Source organism: Bos taurus, chromosome 16, assembly GCF_002263795.3.
Source record: "Bos taurus isolate L1 Dominette 01449 registration number 42190680 breed Hereford chromosome 16, ARS-UCD2.0, whole genome shotgun sequence".
Lineage (NCBI taxonomy): Eukaryota > Metazoa > Chordata > Mammalia > Artiodactyla > Bovidae > Bos > Bos taurus.
In genome coordinates this window covers 52,111,146-52,129,698 of record NC_037343.1, presented here as the reverse complement: position 1 = coordinate 52,129,698, position 18,553 = coordinate 52,111,146, and the positions used below count along the sequence as shown (strand labels likewise).

Sequence of the window (18,553 nt, the reverse complement as noted above, 5' to 3'; positions counted from 1 at the left end):
TTACATGTTGGGTTTCACTTGGGTCTCTGGTGCAGATGTGCTCTGCAGACCTGTGTAAACAGTGTCAGCGCCTGGTCCTGAGTTATTTCTCCAGGGATGGCGAGGAAGAGGAGGGTCTCCCAAGGGTTCGCTGGGGCGAAATGCCACTGAGAGGTCATCTGCACAGGGATGGGAAAGCCCCTTGAACTGAGTGGTCTTGAGGTCATGGGGCACTTCAGAAGGGAGATTTAAGGACAGGCTGATGGTGGATAGCCCCAACGCAAGAGGAGTTGTGGCCGGGTCACCCACACCATGGACAACATCAGCCCGCTCCTCCCAGGAGGACCTCTCTGTGGCTTCTTGTCGGGAAATCTGAAATCAGAACCTCAGACACAGGCTTTGATCAACCTCAGACAGTCACGTGAGATTTTTCTTTCCATTAGACCTTCCTCCACACTGTCAGGGGCTTCCCAGGTGGCAGTAGTGATAAAGACCCCACAGGAGACACAAGAGACACGGATTCGATCCCTGGTGAGGAAGATTCCCTGGAGGAAGGCATGGCAACCCACCCAGTATTCTTGCCTGGAGAATCCCATGGACAGAGGAGCCTGGTGGGCTGCAGTCTATGGGGCCACAAAGAGTCGGGCACGACTAAGTGTATTGCACACATGCATGCACCACACTGTCAGATGAATCTCTAAGAACGACAGAATCACCAGGTCACATGGCTGGTTTGGAGGTAACTTTAAAGGTTAATTCCCAAGACCTGCCCAGGAGTGTGGAGGCAAAATGTCCAAGGGGGACAGAACTTGGGCCTGAGTTGTGCAAGGACAGCCTTCCCTGTGATGCCCAGCTCGGCGGCATAGCAAAGTCCTGAGTGTCGATGTGAGATCAGACGCAGTGGGGCAGCAAAATGTCTTACCCCTAAACCCACCTCAAACTTCAAAATAAACGTGGAGCTCCCATGATGTTAGTGCTCTTCTGCTTCGTTGAGGGCTGGTATTGGAACCGCTGAGTGTTGGAGTTTTTTAAACTGCTTTTCACTGAAAAAAATATACGAAAGTATATACTATTTCATCCATATTATGGATTGAGTATTTTTGCAGGCTAATCTAGGACCCTAACCACAGGCTATAATGGAAACCACATTCCAACTTCCAGACATCTGACAGCCAATGGTGTTTAAAACACAACCCATTCCAGGACTCCCCTGGTAGTCCAGTGATTAAGAGTTTGTCTTCCAATGCCAGGGGAGTGGGTTTGGCCCCTGGTTGGGGAGCTAAGATCCCACATGCCTGGCAGCCAAAAAACCAAAACATAAAACAGAAGCAATATTGCAACAAATTCAATAAAGACTTTAAGTTTGGTGTGTATAAAAAAGTAATAATAATAAAACCTATTTGAGAGTTGAGGTGCCTTTCTTGCAGTGACTAGAAACAGGGGCTTTGCCGGCAGCTTCTATCCTTCTGCAATTTGCATAAACCATTTAACTGAACGGCTCATCAGCAAGTTGCTTCCTGGATAAAAAATCCCTGATTATGGGCACTAAATACTAACCACAGCCCTCTCATCCCCTCAAAGCTTCCCTTGTGAGGTTGGTCCCCTCCCCTTCCAGAAATTTGTGTGTGCGGCTCATTAATTCAATACACTGCCCTCTTTTAGAAACCTGATTCTATTTCAGAGATTTATTTCAATAATGGGAAATTCCATTATTAATGAGATTCTTCTTCTTATCAGAGAGGCAGCCTGGCACGATGGTAAGAACTCAGACTCCGTAATAAGACAGGCTTGGTCGCCTTTCCTCACTGGCTCCCTGCCGGGGCCTCTGCACATGAACAATATCAGGGCTCAGTTCTGGCCTCTCCACTAACAAACTGCAGGACCCCTGGGTCCCCAGGAACTTTCCACTCTTTAGTTTCCTTACCTATAAAATGGGGACACAACTTCTCTGTGGATGAGGATGCTATGAGAATAAACTGGGTGAGGAGCACTGGCCTTGGGCCCTGGCACATAAGACCAGCCCCCAACATTTGAGCTACTGTCGTTACTATTGGTATCATGCTTACTAGCAATTTCCCCCGCTAAATGTGCAGGCAACCAAAAAGACCGGTCATTGATTTTCAGGTTTTGGAGAGCAGCATGGCCCATGAGAAAAGAAAAGCCAAGGAAGCCTTAGAGACAGAAAAGAGGAAAGTGCAAGATCTGGAGAACCACTTAACACAGCAGAAGGAGGTATGGGGAGCAGAGAGAGAGGACGTGGGTGGTGGCAGCCGAAAGCCCTTGGAAGCAGCTTCAGAACCAGATGCAAGACTGTGTTTTGGTACCCGGATGTAGAGCAGGTGGTAAAGCAGGCTGATGGGGAGCTGTGCCGCTGATCAGAGTGGCTGATGTCACATCACAAGACTCAACAGCTGTATGACCCTAGGGCAGACCACCTCACCTCCTGGACCAGTTTCATCATCCATAACATGGGGAGGCTAACTACCCCTGCATCATGAGATTAAACCAGTTAGTGTTTTTCGGGGCTTCCCAAGTGGCGCTAAAGACTTGGGTTCAACCCCTGGGTCAGGAATATCCCCTGGAGAAGGACATGGCAATCCACTCCAGTATTCTTGCCTGGAGAATCCCTTGGACAGAGGAGGCTGCTGGGCTACAGTCCATGGGGTCGCAAAGAGTCAGACACGACTGAAACGACTTAGTGCACACAGCACAGTGTATATTAAGTACTTAGACCTGCCCTCACCCACAGAGGACCATCTCCATAAGCCCTGCTGGTCAACTGCCTGGGGAGGAGAGATGCCCTCAAGGGGATACGCCTGGTTGGAGTCTGGGTCAGTCCTTCAGCCAGCATCCTCTTTCTCCTCATCACTGAAAGGTATTTAAGAGGCAACCCAGCGTGGGCACAGCAGAACAACACCCTCCTGGCTCCGTCCTCCTAGTTTCAGAGATTCCCAAGTAGACCCTCCCTGGGCTAATGGTCAGGTGTAGAGACAAACGATGCAGAGGAAGATGGAGTAGACAGGAACATAACCAGCTCACACGGCAGTCACATCAAATAAGCGCCCGGGGTCAGTGCCTTCTGGAACAAATGAGAAGTACACCCTGGAGGAGAGTGATGTGGGAGGGGAGAGGGGAGTCCAAGCACCAGGCCGGGGCAGAGCTGGTGACATCCCCTACAAGTCCGGGAACTGGGCTCACCAGCCTCACCTGCATGGAGCCACCATGAAGGCAGACCCCCAAGGCCAAGAGGAGGGATGGATGCCCAAGCCATGCCCTGAAAGTCAAACAGGGGCTCCCTGGAGCCAAGAGGCCAGGTGGCAGTGCCCTTAGTGACCTGTGGTGGCATCTCTAGGAGCTGGGCTCCAGGGAGTGCAAAGAGACACGTGCCAGCCCCTTGGAACGTCCAGAAACGGCAGACAACTCAGTGAATTGTTTGATGCAGTTGTATTCATCCATCTGCAAATATTTATGGAGTACCTGCCATGTGCCAGGCCCTACTGGGTGTCAGGGATACTGCAGAGCACTAGACGGGCCATGGCCTTGCCCTCGTGAGCCCGCCGCTCTAGGATGGAGGGCAGACAGCCATGTAAACAAACGCCCAGGTGACCCCAGAACCACAGGCTGTACAAAACCAGCATGAGTTAGAGAGTGGCCAACAGGCAGGGAGGGCCTCTCGTATTTGGTGACATTGAGTGAGACCTGGAGGGCAGAGGAACACTACAGTGACATCCGCGGGAAGAGAATGCCCCAGGTCAGGGGTCCCAAGTGCAAAGGAGGGCGCCTGAGTTAGCCAGGGGGTGGTGGGGACAGGGCGGGAAGAATGAAATCACACTGGAACAAGATGGAAACCAAAGGGGAGGGATCAGGGCAAGAAAGCCAGAGGGAGCCGCAGAGTGGGGGGCAAAGCGAGGCGTGGCAGGAGAGCTGTGTGGGCCAAACAAGTTGATACCAATTCCTATTGCAGCTCTGCCCTAACGTGTCGTGTGACCCTGGGCAAGCCCCTCTCTGTGCCCTCATCTGTAATGTGGGTGTAGTGACAGAGATTTGTTGTGAGGAGTCAGTGCATTCATTGTGAAACACCTGCCCAGGTGAGCTCAGAGTTCAGATTGAGTGGGGAGGACGGTGTGCATGGTGGGGTATGGGGGCAGGACAGTCAAGCAAAGACCTTGGCAGGGAAGTGAGGTCAGGTCCACACAGGGTGAGGGAACACCGACACAGAGCAAGCCTTGTTAAGGGGTAGAACCCAGGCTGTGGTCAATGGCATCCCCCAGGCATCCCTTATACAGGTGGGCTAAGGGCAGAGTTTTATAGCATGCGCCCCTGCTGAGCAGGGTGGCAGACTCTGGGCCAGCCTATGTATGAACACTCAGGCGCATCTCCTGCCTCCATGTAGGGTGGGGCTTCAGTCAGGAGGACAGCTCAGGCAAGGTCCAGACACCAGGTGGCAGAGTGGCTAGGGCGGGGCACTGGCATCTGAACTGGCACCCAGTGGTGCAACCTTGGCCCATTACTCGTCCTTGTACTGCCTCATTTACAGCCTCCATGCCCTTACCTGCAGAATGGAAGGCAGATGCCACCTGGGGGGTTGCGTTCACTACACGGCGCAGGCACTCGTGTAGCATTTACAGAGCAGGCAGCATCGTCATTATCATTTTCATCTGTAATTTTCCAAGCAGCACAAAATACGAGAAGGGCGCACGCCCTCCCACAGAGCATGCGGTGGCCTCTTACATCAGGCAGGACGCAGCCTGGCAGGGTGGGGACTGGATGGTCTCAGGCAGACTTGGCAGTGGGAAAATGCCAAGCCCATGCAGGGAGGAGAATCAGAGTCCAGGTGCAGCGGCGAGGCCTGTGTGCAGCGCGGGGCAGTGGGGATGGAGGCCAAGGGCGCGATGCGAGAATCAAAGGGTTGTTGGGAAGATCATCTGTTCTCCAGGACCACCTATCCCCAAAGCATAACAGTTTTCAATAGTTTTCCCTTTTTACCCAATAATGCACATTCGCTAAAGAAAATTTAGAAGATCCAGACCAGTGAAAAGAAGAAAATATAAATGACCATAATCTCAATTGCCCCAAAATAGCCATTATTTACATTCTGGTACATATCTTTCCAGTCTTTTGTTTATGCATAGATAAATTATTTATTTCATTAAAATGTTCTCGTGGACATTATATTTATGTGGGAGGCATCACTCCAAGAGTTTCAACAGCTGCAAATAGTTTCTTGACCCCACTCTGGCTGTGTCCCTCCTGGGGCTTGTGTAGGTGAGGCTGGGTTCCAATCCCCTCCCCATCTCAGGATCTATGGGGTAAATGTTCTCTGCAGCAAACTGTCCTGGACTTCGGTTTTTAGACCCAAGCCTTCGTAGGTTGGAGAGAGACCTCCGGTGTCCTTTGAAACCACAGACCTCAGGCCTACTGGGACAGGAGGCATCCCCCCACCCCCACCCCTGCCCTTGGCCTCACTTGCCCCACCTCCCAGAAGCCAGGTACCAACAAAGGACCACATTGGTGCCACCGTCTGTCCGTTTAGTAGTTCAGTCAGTGGCTCAGAATCAAACGCCTTGACCTGAGCACTCACCAGCCTGTCACTTCCTGCACACCAGCCCAGAAACCCTGAATGACGAATAACTCTCTCTGTTGAGGACATAACTAACCACGACTTGACTTCCGGTTCTCATGTCTCTCTCTCCAACGGGCATCATCTTCCTTGAGCTCTAGCTCCCCAGCCCTGACTCACTGGTGTCAACTATTACTAATGCTAGCTTTCCCCTTGGGTGTCACTTCCCTTCCTTTCTCATGCGCACACCCTCATAACGCTTGTTGTTGACTTCCAGATTTCCGAGAGCAGCATCGCGTATGAGAAAAACAAAGCAAAGGAGGCCATAGAGAAGGAAAAGAAAAAGGTCCAAGATCTGGAGAACCGTATAACCAAGCAGAAGGAGGTATGCCTCTCTAAGAGGAAAGAGGAGCCAGCGTGACTGAGTGCCGGGCTCCGGGGGCAGGCGGTCTGGTTCAAATCCCACCCCTGCCGCCATCTGGCTGTGGGACATTAGACAACAGTTAGCACCTCCGTGCCTTGCTTTGCCCGCTTATGAGATACAGATGATCCAATAGATCACCCTCGTGGAGCTGGGAGACTTGATGTCTAACACACACAGAGACAAGTGTGTCCAACACACACCTGACACACTCAGTGAATGCTGTGTGTGTTGGCTGCTTTTATTATTATTACGAAGTGGAGAGGCAGAGTCTGAACCCAAGACCATCTGCCGCCGGGACCCCCTCATCCTCACCACTCCTCTGTCTGTCCTTAAGCTCGCTGTGGGTTCAGCTGCCTGGAGTCAATGTCCGACCGCCTTGGTGCTCTTTCTCCACCAGAACCAGTCACCTTCACTATCAGCACCTTCATCATTAAACCACGTTTACGATTCTCACTGGGAGTAGGAGACACGGCTGAAGTTTGTTATCCAGGACCTTGTCTCAGGCATCTCCAAGCTGGAGGACTGAATTCCACCCTCCTGGGTCCCAGCAGTACAAAGGGCACACACACACACACACACACACACACACACACACACACAGATACAGGTCAGTGTCTCAAAAGTCACGGCAAGTGATAAACAGACAACCTGACAACAATGAGTTAGATTCCAATACAGGCAAATACAATTTCAAAGGATTGTCAAGACCAGATGGGACCAAACAAGTCTTTATGTCTATTCACATCAGTCTTGGATCATTTTCTTTGAAGAACGTTTCCCTAACATTAATACACATAGAATCACTGTGGAGGGGGTGGTAATTTTAAATGCCCAATCCCTGGACTTTAGCCCCAGAGATTCTGATTCACTCTCTATAGAGTGGACTCAGGAATCTGTACTTTTAAAGCAGTCCAAGGGGTGCTGGTGCTCTTGGAACGACCCTGCTCAAGGTGCCAGTAAACCATGTCTGGATTACCTATCCGTAAGGGCTTCCCAGGCAGCATAGTGGCAAAGAATCTGCCTGCAGTGCAAGAGACAAAGGTTCAATCCCTGGGTTGGGAAGAGCCCCTGGAAGAGGGCACAGCAACCCATTCCAGTATTCTTGCCTGGAAAATCCCATGGACAGAGGAGATAGGGCTATAGTCCATGGGGTCGCAAAGAGTTGGACACAACTGAGCACGCGTGTGAACGAATGCACACCCTAGCACCACTTTAAGAGGGGCCTTGACCAACTGGAGCGTGTCCAGAGGATGAGCTGGATGAAATGATGTGAGAGTTGTCAGCTCTGGGCTGATGCACATGTGCAGGACTCCTTGTGGGCAGGTGGACGCTGCCCAAGAGGGAGCCCAGGAGGGGCCATCTCTCCATGCAGCCTTGTTTCCCCAATGATTCACATGCGTCCTCCATAAAATACTTCAGTTAGGGGTAGCAGAAAAGGAGGAATTAGAATTTTAAAGTAGATTATTTGGGGCAGAAAATGGATTAGGAATGAGATTAATGCAAACAAAAAAGTGTATCACAAAATCAGTGAATGGGTCACAGTTTTTATTAGCCCAGTGAAAATGAACACCCAGTGGCTGTGTAGCTCACTAGACAAAATGGACCAAGTGCTCCTGGAAATTAGACCATTCTGGGTACTCAACCCAGAGAACATCTGTCCTCAGGATCATGACAGAGGAGACTAATGCAATCAACAGTGTCGTCAACAGCAGCCTTAGAGAAAACAGCAGTAACACCGGAGGGAAGATCTTGTGACAACCCTGCAGGCAGGCTGATGGCATCACATCAGGTGCTGAGAAGTGGGACTCGACCCCAGGGACTCCCCACGCACCAGGATAGACCAAGGAAGTTCAAGGTCTAAGACCCAGTCAGACATAGGGAGGCTTATTTGCATGCCGTTTTACTAGCACACACAGGAGAGCATTTGAAAAACTGATTTCATCTCTATGGGTGAAAACAGGATTTATATGAGAGAAAGAGGAGAGAGGGGAGAAAAATAAATTCAGACCTGCTGGAACCCTGGACTTGAGTAAGCTGCTGAGTAGCTGGCAAGGAGCAAAGATGCCAGGCAGCGTGTTCTGCCCTGAGGCAACCTCATGGCCCATCAGATAAACCATCTCAGTTCTCTGTGGATTCCTCGGGACGGCTGGAGTGCTTCTGCTGTGTGCTGTGCCTGCCGCTGACCCCCAGGGAGCGCCTCCTCAGGCCAGGTCCGCACACTGTCTGCACTGGGACTTCTCAACAGTAATGACCACATCACGACCCCAAATAAGAACAGACAGAGTTCATTGGTGGTACGGAGAGAATGAAGCTTCTCCCAGGCGAGGCTCACAGGCATCACATGATGAGAACCATACTCTGTTTTGTTTCAAAAAAAAAAAATCAGTTTCATTTCCTAGTTATAAAAGGAGCACCTGGGATCTCCCCGGCGGTCCAGTGGTTAAGACTCCACGCTTCCAATGCAGGGTTTGTGGGTTCAATCCCTGGTGGAGGAACTAAGATCCCACATATCATGTGGCCACGCCAAAAAATTAAGAATAAATTTTAAAAAATAAAAGGAGTAACTGCTCTAGAAATTTTTAGAAGTATGGAAAAAATCATTCACGAGTCCACCGAGCAGAGTTACCAGTAATGAAATTATTTTATTTTTTCTTTTGGCCATGCTATGCAGTGTGTGGGATGATAGTTCCCTGACCAGGAATTAAACCCACACTCCCTGTATTGAAAGCACAGATTCCTAACTGCTGGACCAAAGAAGTCCACTAATGACATTTTGATGTGATTCCTTCCAGACCAGCTTTATGATGATCACTATGACAGACATGGACAAACATCGATTTGTTACAAAGTTATTTACACTGTTACACTGTGCATGCTGCGTTTTGACTTAATACATTACAAGTATGTCCACAGATCATTGAACTTTCTTCTGCAACACGCCAGTAAAGGATGACCTGGGTTTGCACTGTGTTGGGTGAACCTTGATTCATTTACCCTTGGGCACGGGGGTGTCTCTCTTTTCAGTGGAGTGAAAAATGCTTGTCTGAGCAGCTCTGCGTCACGGGCTTTGTGTACGTGTGGGGTTATGTCCTTAGGATACATCTCCAAAAGTGGAATCAGTGGGTCACAGGATATGAACATTTTTAGGCTCGTGAAACAGGTTCCCAAGTGACACTCTCAGAAAGGTCATACCGGTTTTCACTGCCTCCGACAGAGTCTGGGAATGCCTAGCACTGCACCTCGAGAATATGTTTTGTGCTGTGCTGTGCTTAGTCATTCAGTCGTTTCTGACTGTTTTCCACCCTATGGACTGTAGCCTGCCAGGCTCCTCTGTCCACGGAGATTCTCCGGGCAAGAATACTGGAGTAGGTTGCCATGTCCTCCTCTAGGGGATCTGTGCAACTAAGGGATCGAACCCAGGTCTCCCGCATTGCAGGCCGATTCTGTACCATCTGAGCCACTAGGGAAGCCTGAATACATTTCAGGTAGGATTAAATAATGTTCATGAATAGGTTACATACAGTATGATTCCGACTATGTGACACTCCAGAAAAGGCGAAACTAGGGCAATAATAAAAAGATCAGGGATTGGTAAGGGGTGGGAAGATGATGAATAGATGGAGTGCGTAGGGTTTTTAGGACAGGGAAACTATTCTGTGTGATTCCATAATGGTGGATACATGTTATCATACATTTGTCCAAATCCATAGAGTGTATACCACAGAGTTGAACCCTAATGTAAACTATGAGCTTTAGGTGCTAATGATGGGTCAATGTAGGTTCATCAGTTATCACAAATGAGATGATCTGATGAGGGATGTTGATGGTAGGAGAGGCTGTGCCTGTGGCGGGGGTGGGAGTTAAAGGAAAACTTTCTAATTTTTCTGCTCAGTTTTACTGTGAACCTAAAACTGCCCTAAAAAGTCAAGTCAAATAAGTAGATGAAGTCCATCCAGCCCCAGCACAGTGCCTGTCACAAAGCCCACTTTCTGCACTATTTGGGGAGGGACTCAAGAAAGAGAGTAGAATTTTGACAAAGATGAGAAGAATGGGTCCGAGGAGAAGGTAGAAGATGTTGGGGACACAGCAACTGGAGTCTAACCATCCCAGGGTCCCCAGGGGAGGTCATCTCAGGGCCTAAGTCACAGAGTAAGTTGGAGGAATGTCCTGAACACAGATCCTATGACTCAAGGGTGAAGAACTCGGCACATTTATCCTGGAAGACAGATTTAGGGAGAAACATGACAGCCTTCTCAAATATTTAAAGGGCTGTCTCATACGAAAGAAATAAAACTTGTTCAATGAGCTCCAAGTAACAGAACTGAGCTCAGGGGCCAGAAATCTCAAGGAGATAGATCTCAGCTGAATTTGAGTTCTGCAATAATTGGAACTTTCCAGAGAAAGCATGGACTTTGGACTTTAAAAGGATCAACAGAACAATAACAGAACAGAGGTCCCCTCCTCTCTGAAAACAGGGGAAGGGGGAGGCTGGGGTAAATATTTACACCTGAATTTCTGTTCATTTGATGTTTGCTGTTTGTCTAGGAAATGGATTTAAAAATGCAAAAAGAAGACATTTTAAATAATAAATTAAATGATGCACTGGCCATGCTAGAAAAGGCTCAGAAAACAAAGATAGCTGAAAGTCTGAAAGCAGAGAACCTCACCATGAAATTAAATGAAACATTAGCTGAACTGGAAACTGCCAAGACGAAAATGGTAAGTCAGTGCCTTCCAGGGAAGGCAGAATTCTCCCTTCGACGCAAGATCACGATGCCGTGTGTGGTTTAGACCAGGGGTTCTCAGACTCCGTACTGTTGATGTTCTGGGTGGGTGACTCTCATGGGGAGTTGGGGGGCTGTCCTGTGCATTTTAGGATGCGCAGCAGCACCCACTGAGCTCCACCCAGAAGATGCCAGTGGCACCCTGCCCCGGGTGTGACCACCAGAACTGTCTTCTGACTTTGCCACATCTCCCCGGTAGGGGGGGAGGGGGAGGGGAATCACCCCCTGTTGAGAGGCATTAATTTAGTATGAAAGGTAGACAGAAGCTATAACACCCTCTCTCCAGGGCCTTCTGAGATGATGTAATTCAGGCTACTCCCAGGATCATACAGAGCAGCCCTGGAGTTTAGGGGCCAATGATGATTCCATAGAATTTAAGATAGCCTTTTTCAATTTTAGCTTGACCTTCAAGGCCCTTCATCGTCAGGGCTCAATATTGCAATGACCTGTCATTCATACATTTAACCGGCAGGTCCGTGGACAAGGACATAATAAGGACTGACCTGGCAGAGGGAAGTAGAGAGGGACTGGGCTTGGAGACAGCAGCTCAGGGGTGTGGCATGTGGTGGCCATTCCCAAGGTCCTGAATCACAGGACCTGGACATTCGGGGTAGCAGAGGAGTGGGGAAAAGGAGTTGCTATGGAGGGAGTTACCAGAGAAATGGCAGGACTTGCTAACTGATTGACAGTTAGCTCCTGAGGAGAGGGAGTCCCGAGGAGAGGGAGGAGCCAAGGAGGCAGGCGAGCTTCCAGCCAGGGCACCATGGAGGGGGGCGGTGATGGCACATGGGGTTGCTGGAAAGATAGAGGTTGGGCTGGGGGATGGGGGCAGGTCTCTTGTGGGAGAGGGACTGTCTCCTGGAGAAGATAAAGCATTCAGACTGAACCGAGGGTAGGGGTATCAAAGTTCAAAAGTTGCCCAAACTTTTAGTGACACATTAGATTTGGGGCAGGAAGTGAGACATGAAGACTAAAGTTGGAAGAGAGCCTCGGTGGAGTGATGGTTGAAGGAGGGGGCGTGTGTGAGCATCTGGGGCAGAAAATGTCTGCATCCGGAGGAGAAGAGAGGCCCATCGTGTTAACAAGGAATGGAGAGCGAGAAGGATGACATCATCCCGAGAGCGGGAGAATGACATCATCCAGGTGGCAGGAGACCTCATCCTGAGAGCAGAGGAAGGGGTGGGGGGAGTGGGAGGGGAGCAAGGATGAGGCACTGAGACTCAGGTGTACGGAGTGGCTGCAAGAGGGGAGGGTAGTCATGGGAAGGGGTGTGACTCACCATCAGGAGGCCACTGGTAACTTTTGTTTTTAAGAAATACAAATTTATTCACTTTTTCTTATAAAGTTGTTCACTCATTAACTCAGCCAGTACTTATTGAGCATCTGGGTCTAGATGCTGTGGCAGGGATCTGGGCTCTGATGCTGTGGGCATATCGGTAAATAAGAAAAGGTAAGTTTCTGTCCTCGTGGAGTTTCCATTCTAGTGGGAGCAAGAAATAAAGACATGAGATGGTTCACATGGTAATAAGTGCCTCGGGGAAAATAAAACAGGATGATGTCTTCTTTAGATAGGCAGTCCAGGAGGACTTCTCAGAGGAGGTGACATTGGAGCTGCAGCCCAGCACAGCTGGGAATTTTTTCACATGGAATCAGCCTTGTGAGGAGCTGGGGGAGGAGTGTATGGGCAGAGGGAACAGCATGTGCAAAGGTCCTGGGGCAGGCAGAGCTCAGTGCCAGTGGGTGCAGAGGGGCCGTGTCGTTCCTGTTCTTGTCGTCTTACCCAGCTCCCAAGGTCACATGAACCATGTCTGTTTCCCCAGATCATGATGGAGGAGCGGATGCAGCTGCAACAGCACAGAGTAATGGCCCTCCAAGAGGAGCAGGAATCACAGAAGCACGAATTTGAAAAACAAATCATGGAATACAAGGAACAAATCAAGCAGCACTCCCAGACGATCGTGAGCCTTGAGGAAAGACTCCAGAAAGTGACCGAACACCACAGAAAGATAGAAGGAGAGATCGCCACGCTGAAGGACAATGACCCAGGTCAGTCCAAAGAGACGCCGAGGGAACCTTAGCGTTCAGGGTGGGTCCTGATGACCGTGTGGGTCCCTCCAGGCTGATGGACAAGAAGAAGTCTGCGTCTCATTTAAAAAGCCCCTCTATTTCTGGAGGCCCCTGTCCTTGTTGCACTGCAAGGTTAGGTGCCCTCCAGGCCCAGGTTCAGCAGAAGTAACACGATGAACAGAGACAGGCTTTGTGCCGAGCCAGTCAGCCAGGGAGCAGCACAGGCTGCTGGGGCTGTGAGTGGTGTCAGAACACACGATGGGAATCGTCCTTTCCCCATGGAAGCATCCCGGGCAGGGGCCTTTCAAAGGCATCTCTCTGCCATCAGCAATTTGCGGCTCTGTCTAATGCTTTTTCACAACCAGCTGGGGTTTATCTCTTTTTTTTAAAAAAAAAAAAAAAAGCCTGAAGAAAGAACTCAGAGTTGTGAGCACTTATTTGCCCTGAATGACCAAGGGTGACAGATAAAACTAAAGACAGTGAGCTCTTGGAGAAGAGTTCTGGCAGTAGGGGCCTCGGCCTAGGGTTTCTCATCCTGAGTGTTGATATTGCCACGTGGGCTAAATCAGCTTCCCCGGTGGCTCAGCAGTAAGGAATCTGCCTGCCAATACAGGAGATGTGGGTTCAGTGCCTGAATCGGGAAGATCCCCTGCAGAAGGACCTGGCAACCCACTCCAGTATTCTTGCCTGGGAAATCCCATGGACAGAGGAGCCTGGAGGGCTACAGTCCATGGGGTCGCAAAGAGCGGGACACAACTGAGTAACTGAGCAGGCACATGGAATGCAGCGCTCTTTTTTGGGACTTTCCTATGCACTTAGGGTGTTGAGCAGTGTCCCTGGCCTCTACCCACTGCATGCCCGCCCCCCACTCCAGTGTGACAGCCAAAAATGTCTCCAGACATGGCTAAACGTCCCCTTAGGGGTAAACTCACTCCTGGTTGAGAACCGTGGTCCTAGTCTCAAGCCAGCTGGACAGGCTGTCAGGACTCACCTCATGGATACATTCATTCAGCACGCTTAGCTGAGCAGCTCTTCTGTCCTGAGCTCATTCTAGACACTGGGAGTTCAGCTGTGGACCACCAGGCGGCATCCCTACAGTTTGCCAGGTCACTGCCCTGACGGGACGCGGCATGAACAGGGCACCACGGCAAGAGCAGGCTGGGACTTGGTTCCCAGCCCAGGCCCAGTGCAGAGGGAGGGTGTTCCAGCTCAGGGCACCACGGCAAGAGCAGGCTGGGACTCGGTTCCCAGCCCAGGCCCAGCGCAGAGGGAGGGTGTTCCAGCTGGGACACTTCTTTTGTCACCCCAGACTTAGATCCGTGCCTGCCGTCAAGCAGATGTTCCATAAGCATCTGTTGAACAAATAAACGAGCAAGTGAACTGAGGATGGGGGCAGAGGCAGAAACTGGAAGGCAGTGGGCTGAGGAGTAACTGGGGGCTGAGCACAGGACGAGACTCTTATCTGAGTGGAGAGCAGGAAATGGGGCAGGAGGTGTGACCCAGGGAGGGGTTAAGGCTCTACCTCTCACCCCTTAACAGAGTGGTTACCAGCAGGTCCCAGCAATGCTGTGCTCACTTCCGCAGCTGTCAGTGGTATCAGTGGGTGTTAATCGCTTCAGTTGTGTCTGACTGTTTATGACTCTATGGCTTGTAGCCCACCAAGCTCCTCTGTCCATGGGATTTCCCAGGCAAGCATACTGGAGTGGGTTGCCATTTCCTCCTCCAGGGGATCTTCCCGACCCAGGGATCAAACCCATGTCTCCTGCATTGGCAGGCGGATTCTTCACCACTGAGCTACCTGGGAAGCACCACCACCTCAGAGAGTAGCTGGAAAGATGTCACAAGCTCATGCATGGGGGAAGGGCAGCCTGTGACACAGAACACATGGTGTTTCACATTAGGTGGAGAGGGCTGGGGGTGGAGGGAAGGATTGTCAGTTGAGGTTTGCTCTGTTGATAAGCAAAGGGGAAGGAAAATATCTCTTGCCTGAGGACTGTGATGACGCTCACGTGTCCCTCTGATTCAGCCCAGGAGGGGGACGCACAGCCGGACCCTGCAGCAGCACCTCTAGGGGAGAGCAGCTCCAAAGATGCAATGTGCGACCACCTGATGTGAGTACTGGATGGGACTCCTGCTTCTGGTCACACTGTCAGAATCTGACAAGAGTTGAGTCTGTGCAGTCCTTGCTGCTGGTTGAGTTTCTCAGTCCCTTTAGTAAGTCACACTGGTGTCATGGAAAGATCTGGGTAGATCTAAGTTCAAATCCTAAACTCAACACTCTCCAGGTATGTAGCCCCGGGCAGGTCATGTCCCCTCCTGTGCCTCAGCACCCCCGGCTTGTGAGATAAGGAAGCACATGAATGCCAGCTAATGTTACTACTTAGCTATTTTCCCCAAAGACCTACCTGAGGCAAGCCCATTTTGGGGTTTCAAAACAGTGGAAGCCGTTTGGTGGAGTGGGGGCCCAGAGAGGGTTAAAAGTTAAGAGGTTAGACTAAATGACCTTGAAGACCCCTCCCAACCCGAAGGTCCATATCTGGAGCCTCAAAGAAGTGAAGTGATATTACTCAGTTGTATCCGACTCTGTGTGACCCCACGGACTGCAACCCACCAGGCTCCTCTGTCCATAGAATTCTCCAAGCAATACTGGAGTGGGTAGCCATTCCCTTCTCCAGGAGATCTTCCCAACCCTCAAAGAGCTGACAATTTCCAGAGAAACAAAACCCATGGATGGGAAAGATCCTGAAAGACACTGCCAAGCATCATACAAAGCAGAAGGTGGTAACATGATGCAGAGAAAGGATTCAGAAAGTTTCTCAAAGAAGGCAAGCCACCAGCCTGAGCCCTGCCCCATATACCAATTACCAAAGTCTCATGTCACACAGGTTTTACCCCAAGAAGGCAATGACAGACAGACTCTCAATCTCCATGTTCTGAAAAGTTTGTCTCCTCCTGTAAAGTTCATGTCTCCTCCTAAACTCTGTAAAGAAAACAGTAGCCATGACCTGGAAAAGAATCAGCATCAAGTTGTTCTCTGGTTCACTTCCTTAATGATGGACACACTCGACACAAAGTCTCATCCTCAAGTTGGAAAAGTCACAGCCAAGGAGATTAGATAGACAGACAGACATGTATGTGCATGTGTGTGATCCATTCCAGTGATCACCAATCTTTTTTTTTCAATTTTCACATGCAGCCTGCAAGTATTTTGCTTTATTCCATAATAAACACAGACACCACCTTCAAAGGTCTATATAAGAGGAGGCTGTAGTTCAAAAGACTGTGAATACAAATGAAGTGACACTAATACCTGCCCAGAGACTCAGTCACGTCCGACTCTTTGTGACCCCTGTGAACTATAGTCCATGGAATTCTCCAGGCCAGAATACCGGAGTGGGTAGCCATTCCCTTCTCCAGGGGATTTTCCCAACCCAGGGATCAAACCCAGGTCTCCCACATTGCAGGTGGATTCATTACCAGCTGAGCCACAAGGGAAGCCCAAGAATACTGGAGTACATAGCCTATCCCTTCTCCAGCAGATCTTCCCAACCCAGGAATCGAACCTGGGTCTCCTGCATTGCAGGCAGATCCAACCAGTCCATCCTAAAGGAAATCAGTCCTGAATATTCATTGGAAGGACTGATGCTGAAGCTGAAGCTCCAATACTTTGGCCACCAGATGTGAATAACTGACTCATTAGAAAAGACCTTGTGCTGGGAAAGATTGAAGGCAGGAGGAGAAAGGGCTGACAGAGGATGAGATGGTTGGATGGCATCACCAATTCGATGGACATGAGTTTGAGTAAACTCCGGGAGTTGGTGACGGACAGGGAAGCCTGGCGTGCTGCAGTCCATGGGGTCCCAAAGAGTCAGACATGACTGAGCAACTGAACTGAACTTAACTGAGAGACTCAATCTCTAAACCCCCTTTGCAGTGTTTCCTCTTGCCCCAACACACACATGCACATACACACACATGCACGCACACACACACCACACACACACACACACACACACAATATGCTTCTCTCAGGGCTGGGGTGTCTCATACATGCTCATAAGGCCCTCAAGGTCCCTCTCCCACCATCACTTTGGGCCCCTCCCATGAAACATCACCTCCCAGTCAGCCACCCTGATCATTTTGATCCCAAAGACACACTCTCTGGGGTGTGGGACCAAGGACCTGCCCTCATCCACCTCTCTGTGTCCCCCGCTTAGTTCTCTGGGCCCCCGGAGCCCCTACATCCCCAAAGGGTCACTTGAAGACCACCCACTCATGTGGTCCCTCTTCTCTCCATCAGGAATTAAAAGAAGCTGGTGAAAGCACAGAAGCCATACTGTCCTCTTCTCTTTCTTTTTCCTCATCCTCGAAGAATTCCTGAACCCACACACACAAAAATAGCCTCCCCTCTTCTTTGCGCCAAAGATCGAAAGTCCATGAGAGCATTGGTTCCTGCTGACAGACGGTTGAGCAGGAAGAGGTGTCCTTTTGATATTAGTTGTATTTCAGCCTCAGAGCAAACCCAGCCAGGATCCTTTGTTCTGTCTCCAAGTGTTTCTTTATAACGAAGGCGCATCAAAACGGATTCTTGTTGTGAGAACTTTTCAAGAGTGTGCTTATCAGCCTTGCCGGGGGTGGCATCATCCCCAGATTGGACCATCACTGATGGAGGATCACATTGCCTTTGTACTTTCCCCCTTCCAGGCACTGGAGCATCACCACAGAGATGGAGCTGAACTGACTTGGTCTGTTTTTTTATGTGTGTGAATTTCAGAGAGGATTTATTGACTGCTCAGAAGGAGATCCTGTCTCAGCAGGAGATCATCATGAGGTTAAGGAAGAACCTGACTGAAGCTCATAACCGAATGTCAGACCTGAGAGGTTTGTACAATTGCCTGTGTTTCTCCATTTCCCAACCCACTTTGAGAAAGGAAAGAAATGGGTCTTTGGGGTTGGAAGGCCGGGCATTTAAACCCTGCCTCGACCTGCTGTCCTGGGCCATCACAGCACTTGTAACTCAGGATCAGCAAAAGCTGCGGGTACTGAACTGATTCCATTTGATATGGGATCACAGGGAGCATTCTCACATGGCTCCACACCTCTGAGTAGAAATGCAGCTTTCTTTTTCGGGGAGAATCTCTGTCGACCACAGAGGATTTGTCTGTAGGAGCAAAGGCTTGGAGGTCATCCATGGGCCCCCCTCACTTGGCAGGCCAGCCAGCACAAGTCCTAGCGCCCACCAGCTTATGGACCTAGAGTAAGTGTACCCTAGGTCTCTCCTGCCTCTGATGCAAAAACACTCGCCACACATCTGCCTGTTGGGCCTCCTCCTGTCCCTCACGTCGACATCAGGACCCACCTAGAGTAGGGGCAGGATAGCTCTGAGGTCTGTTCTCTTCCGGATGGGCACAAGTCTGGCTGAATATTCCTACTTGGCTCCTCTTCTCCACAGACTTATTTCTGCCTCCCTTCTTCTTGCTTGTTAGAGCTGCCTCTTCTTTCCTATCCCTAACTTCCCATTTAGCCAAAGGGCAGGAGTCGGGAGGTATAATTAGGTTTAGGAGGGGGTGGAGGGAGGGTGAAGACTATTCCTTTTATCTGGTCCATCTCAAGCCCTGTGTATCCCAGACCTTCAGTTGTGTTTACTCCCTGTGTCTGGACCAATTGATGTCCCCAGGACTTTTACAGCAGGATTTTTCAAAGAGGGATTTCCCCCTTCCAAGATATGAGAGCTTGCGG

The 18,553-nt window shown here is 50.1% G+C and overlaps 1 protein-coding gene across 10 annotated transcripts in view; it reads left to right on the top strand.

Annotated features, from left to right (window-relative positions):
- The window catches only part of FHAD1 (forkhead associated phosphopeptide binding domain 1), a 165,429-nt gene that overhangs the window by 122,208 nt on the left and 24,668 nt on the right, over nucleotides 1–18,553 (top strand). For 9 of the 10 annotated variants that reach the window (XR_009490770.1, XM_024976835.2, XM_024976838.2 and 6 more), the window contains 6 exons: nucleotides 2,104–2,211; nucleotides 5,817–5,924; nucleotides 10,509–10,682; nucleotides 12,568–12,793; nucleotides 14,841–14,925; nucleotides 17,589–17,695. Coding sequence is in view for 9 of the 10 variants with exons in the window: in XM_024976835.2 (XP_024832603.1) it covers nucleotides 2,104–2,211; nucleotides 5,817–5,924; nucleotides 10,509–10,682; nucleotides 12,568–12,793; nucleotides 14,841–14,925; nucleotides 17,589–17,695 (808 nt within the window). In the remaining variant the exon portion in view is untranslated. The remainder of the gene's footprint in view (nucleotides 1–2,103; nucleotides 2,212–5,816; nucleotides 5,925–10,508; nucleotides 10,683–12,567; nucleotides 12,794–14,840; nucleotides 14,926–17,588; nucleotides 17,696–18,553) is intronic. The other variant, XM_024976836.2, reaches the window with a different exon arrangement.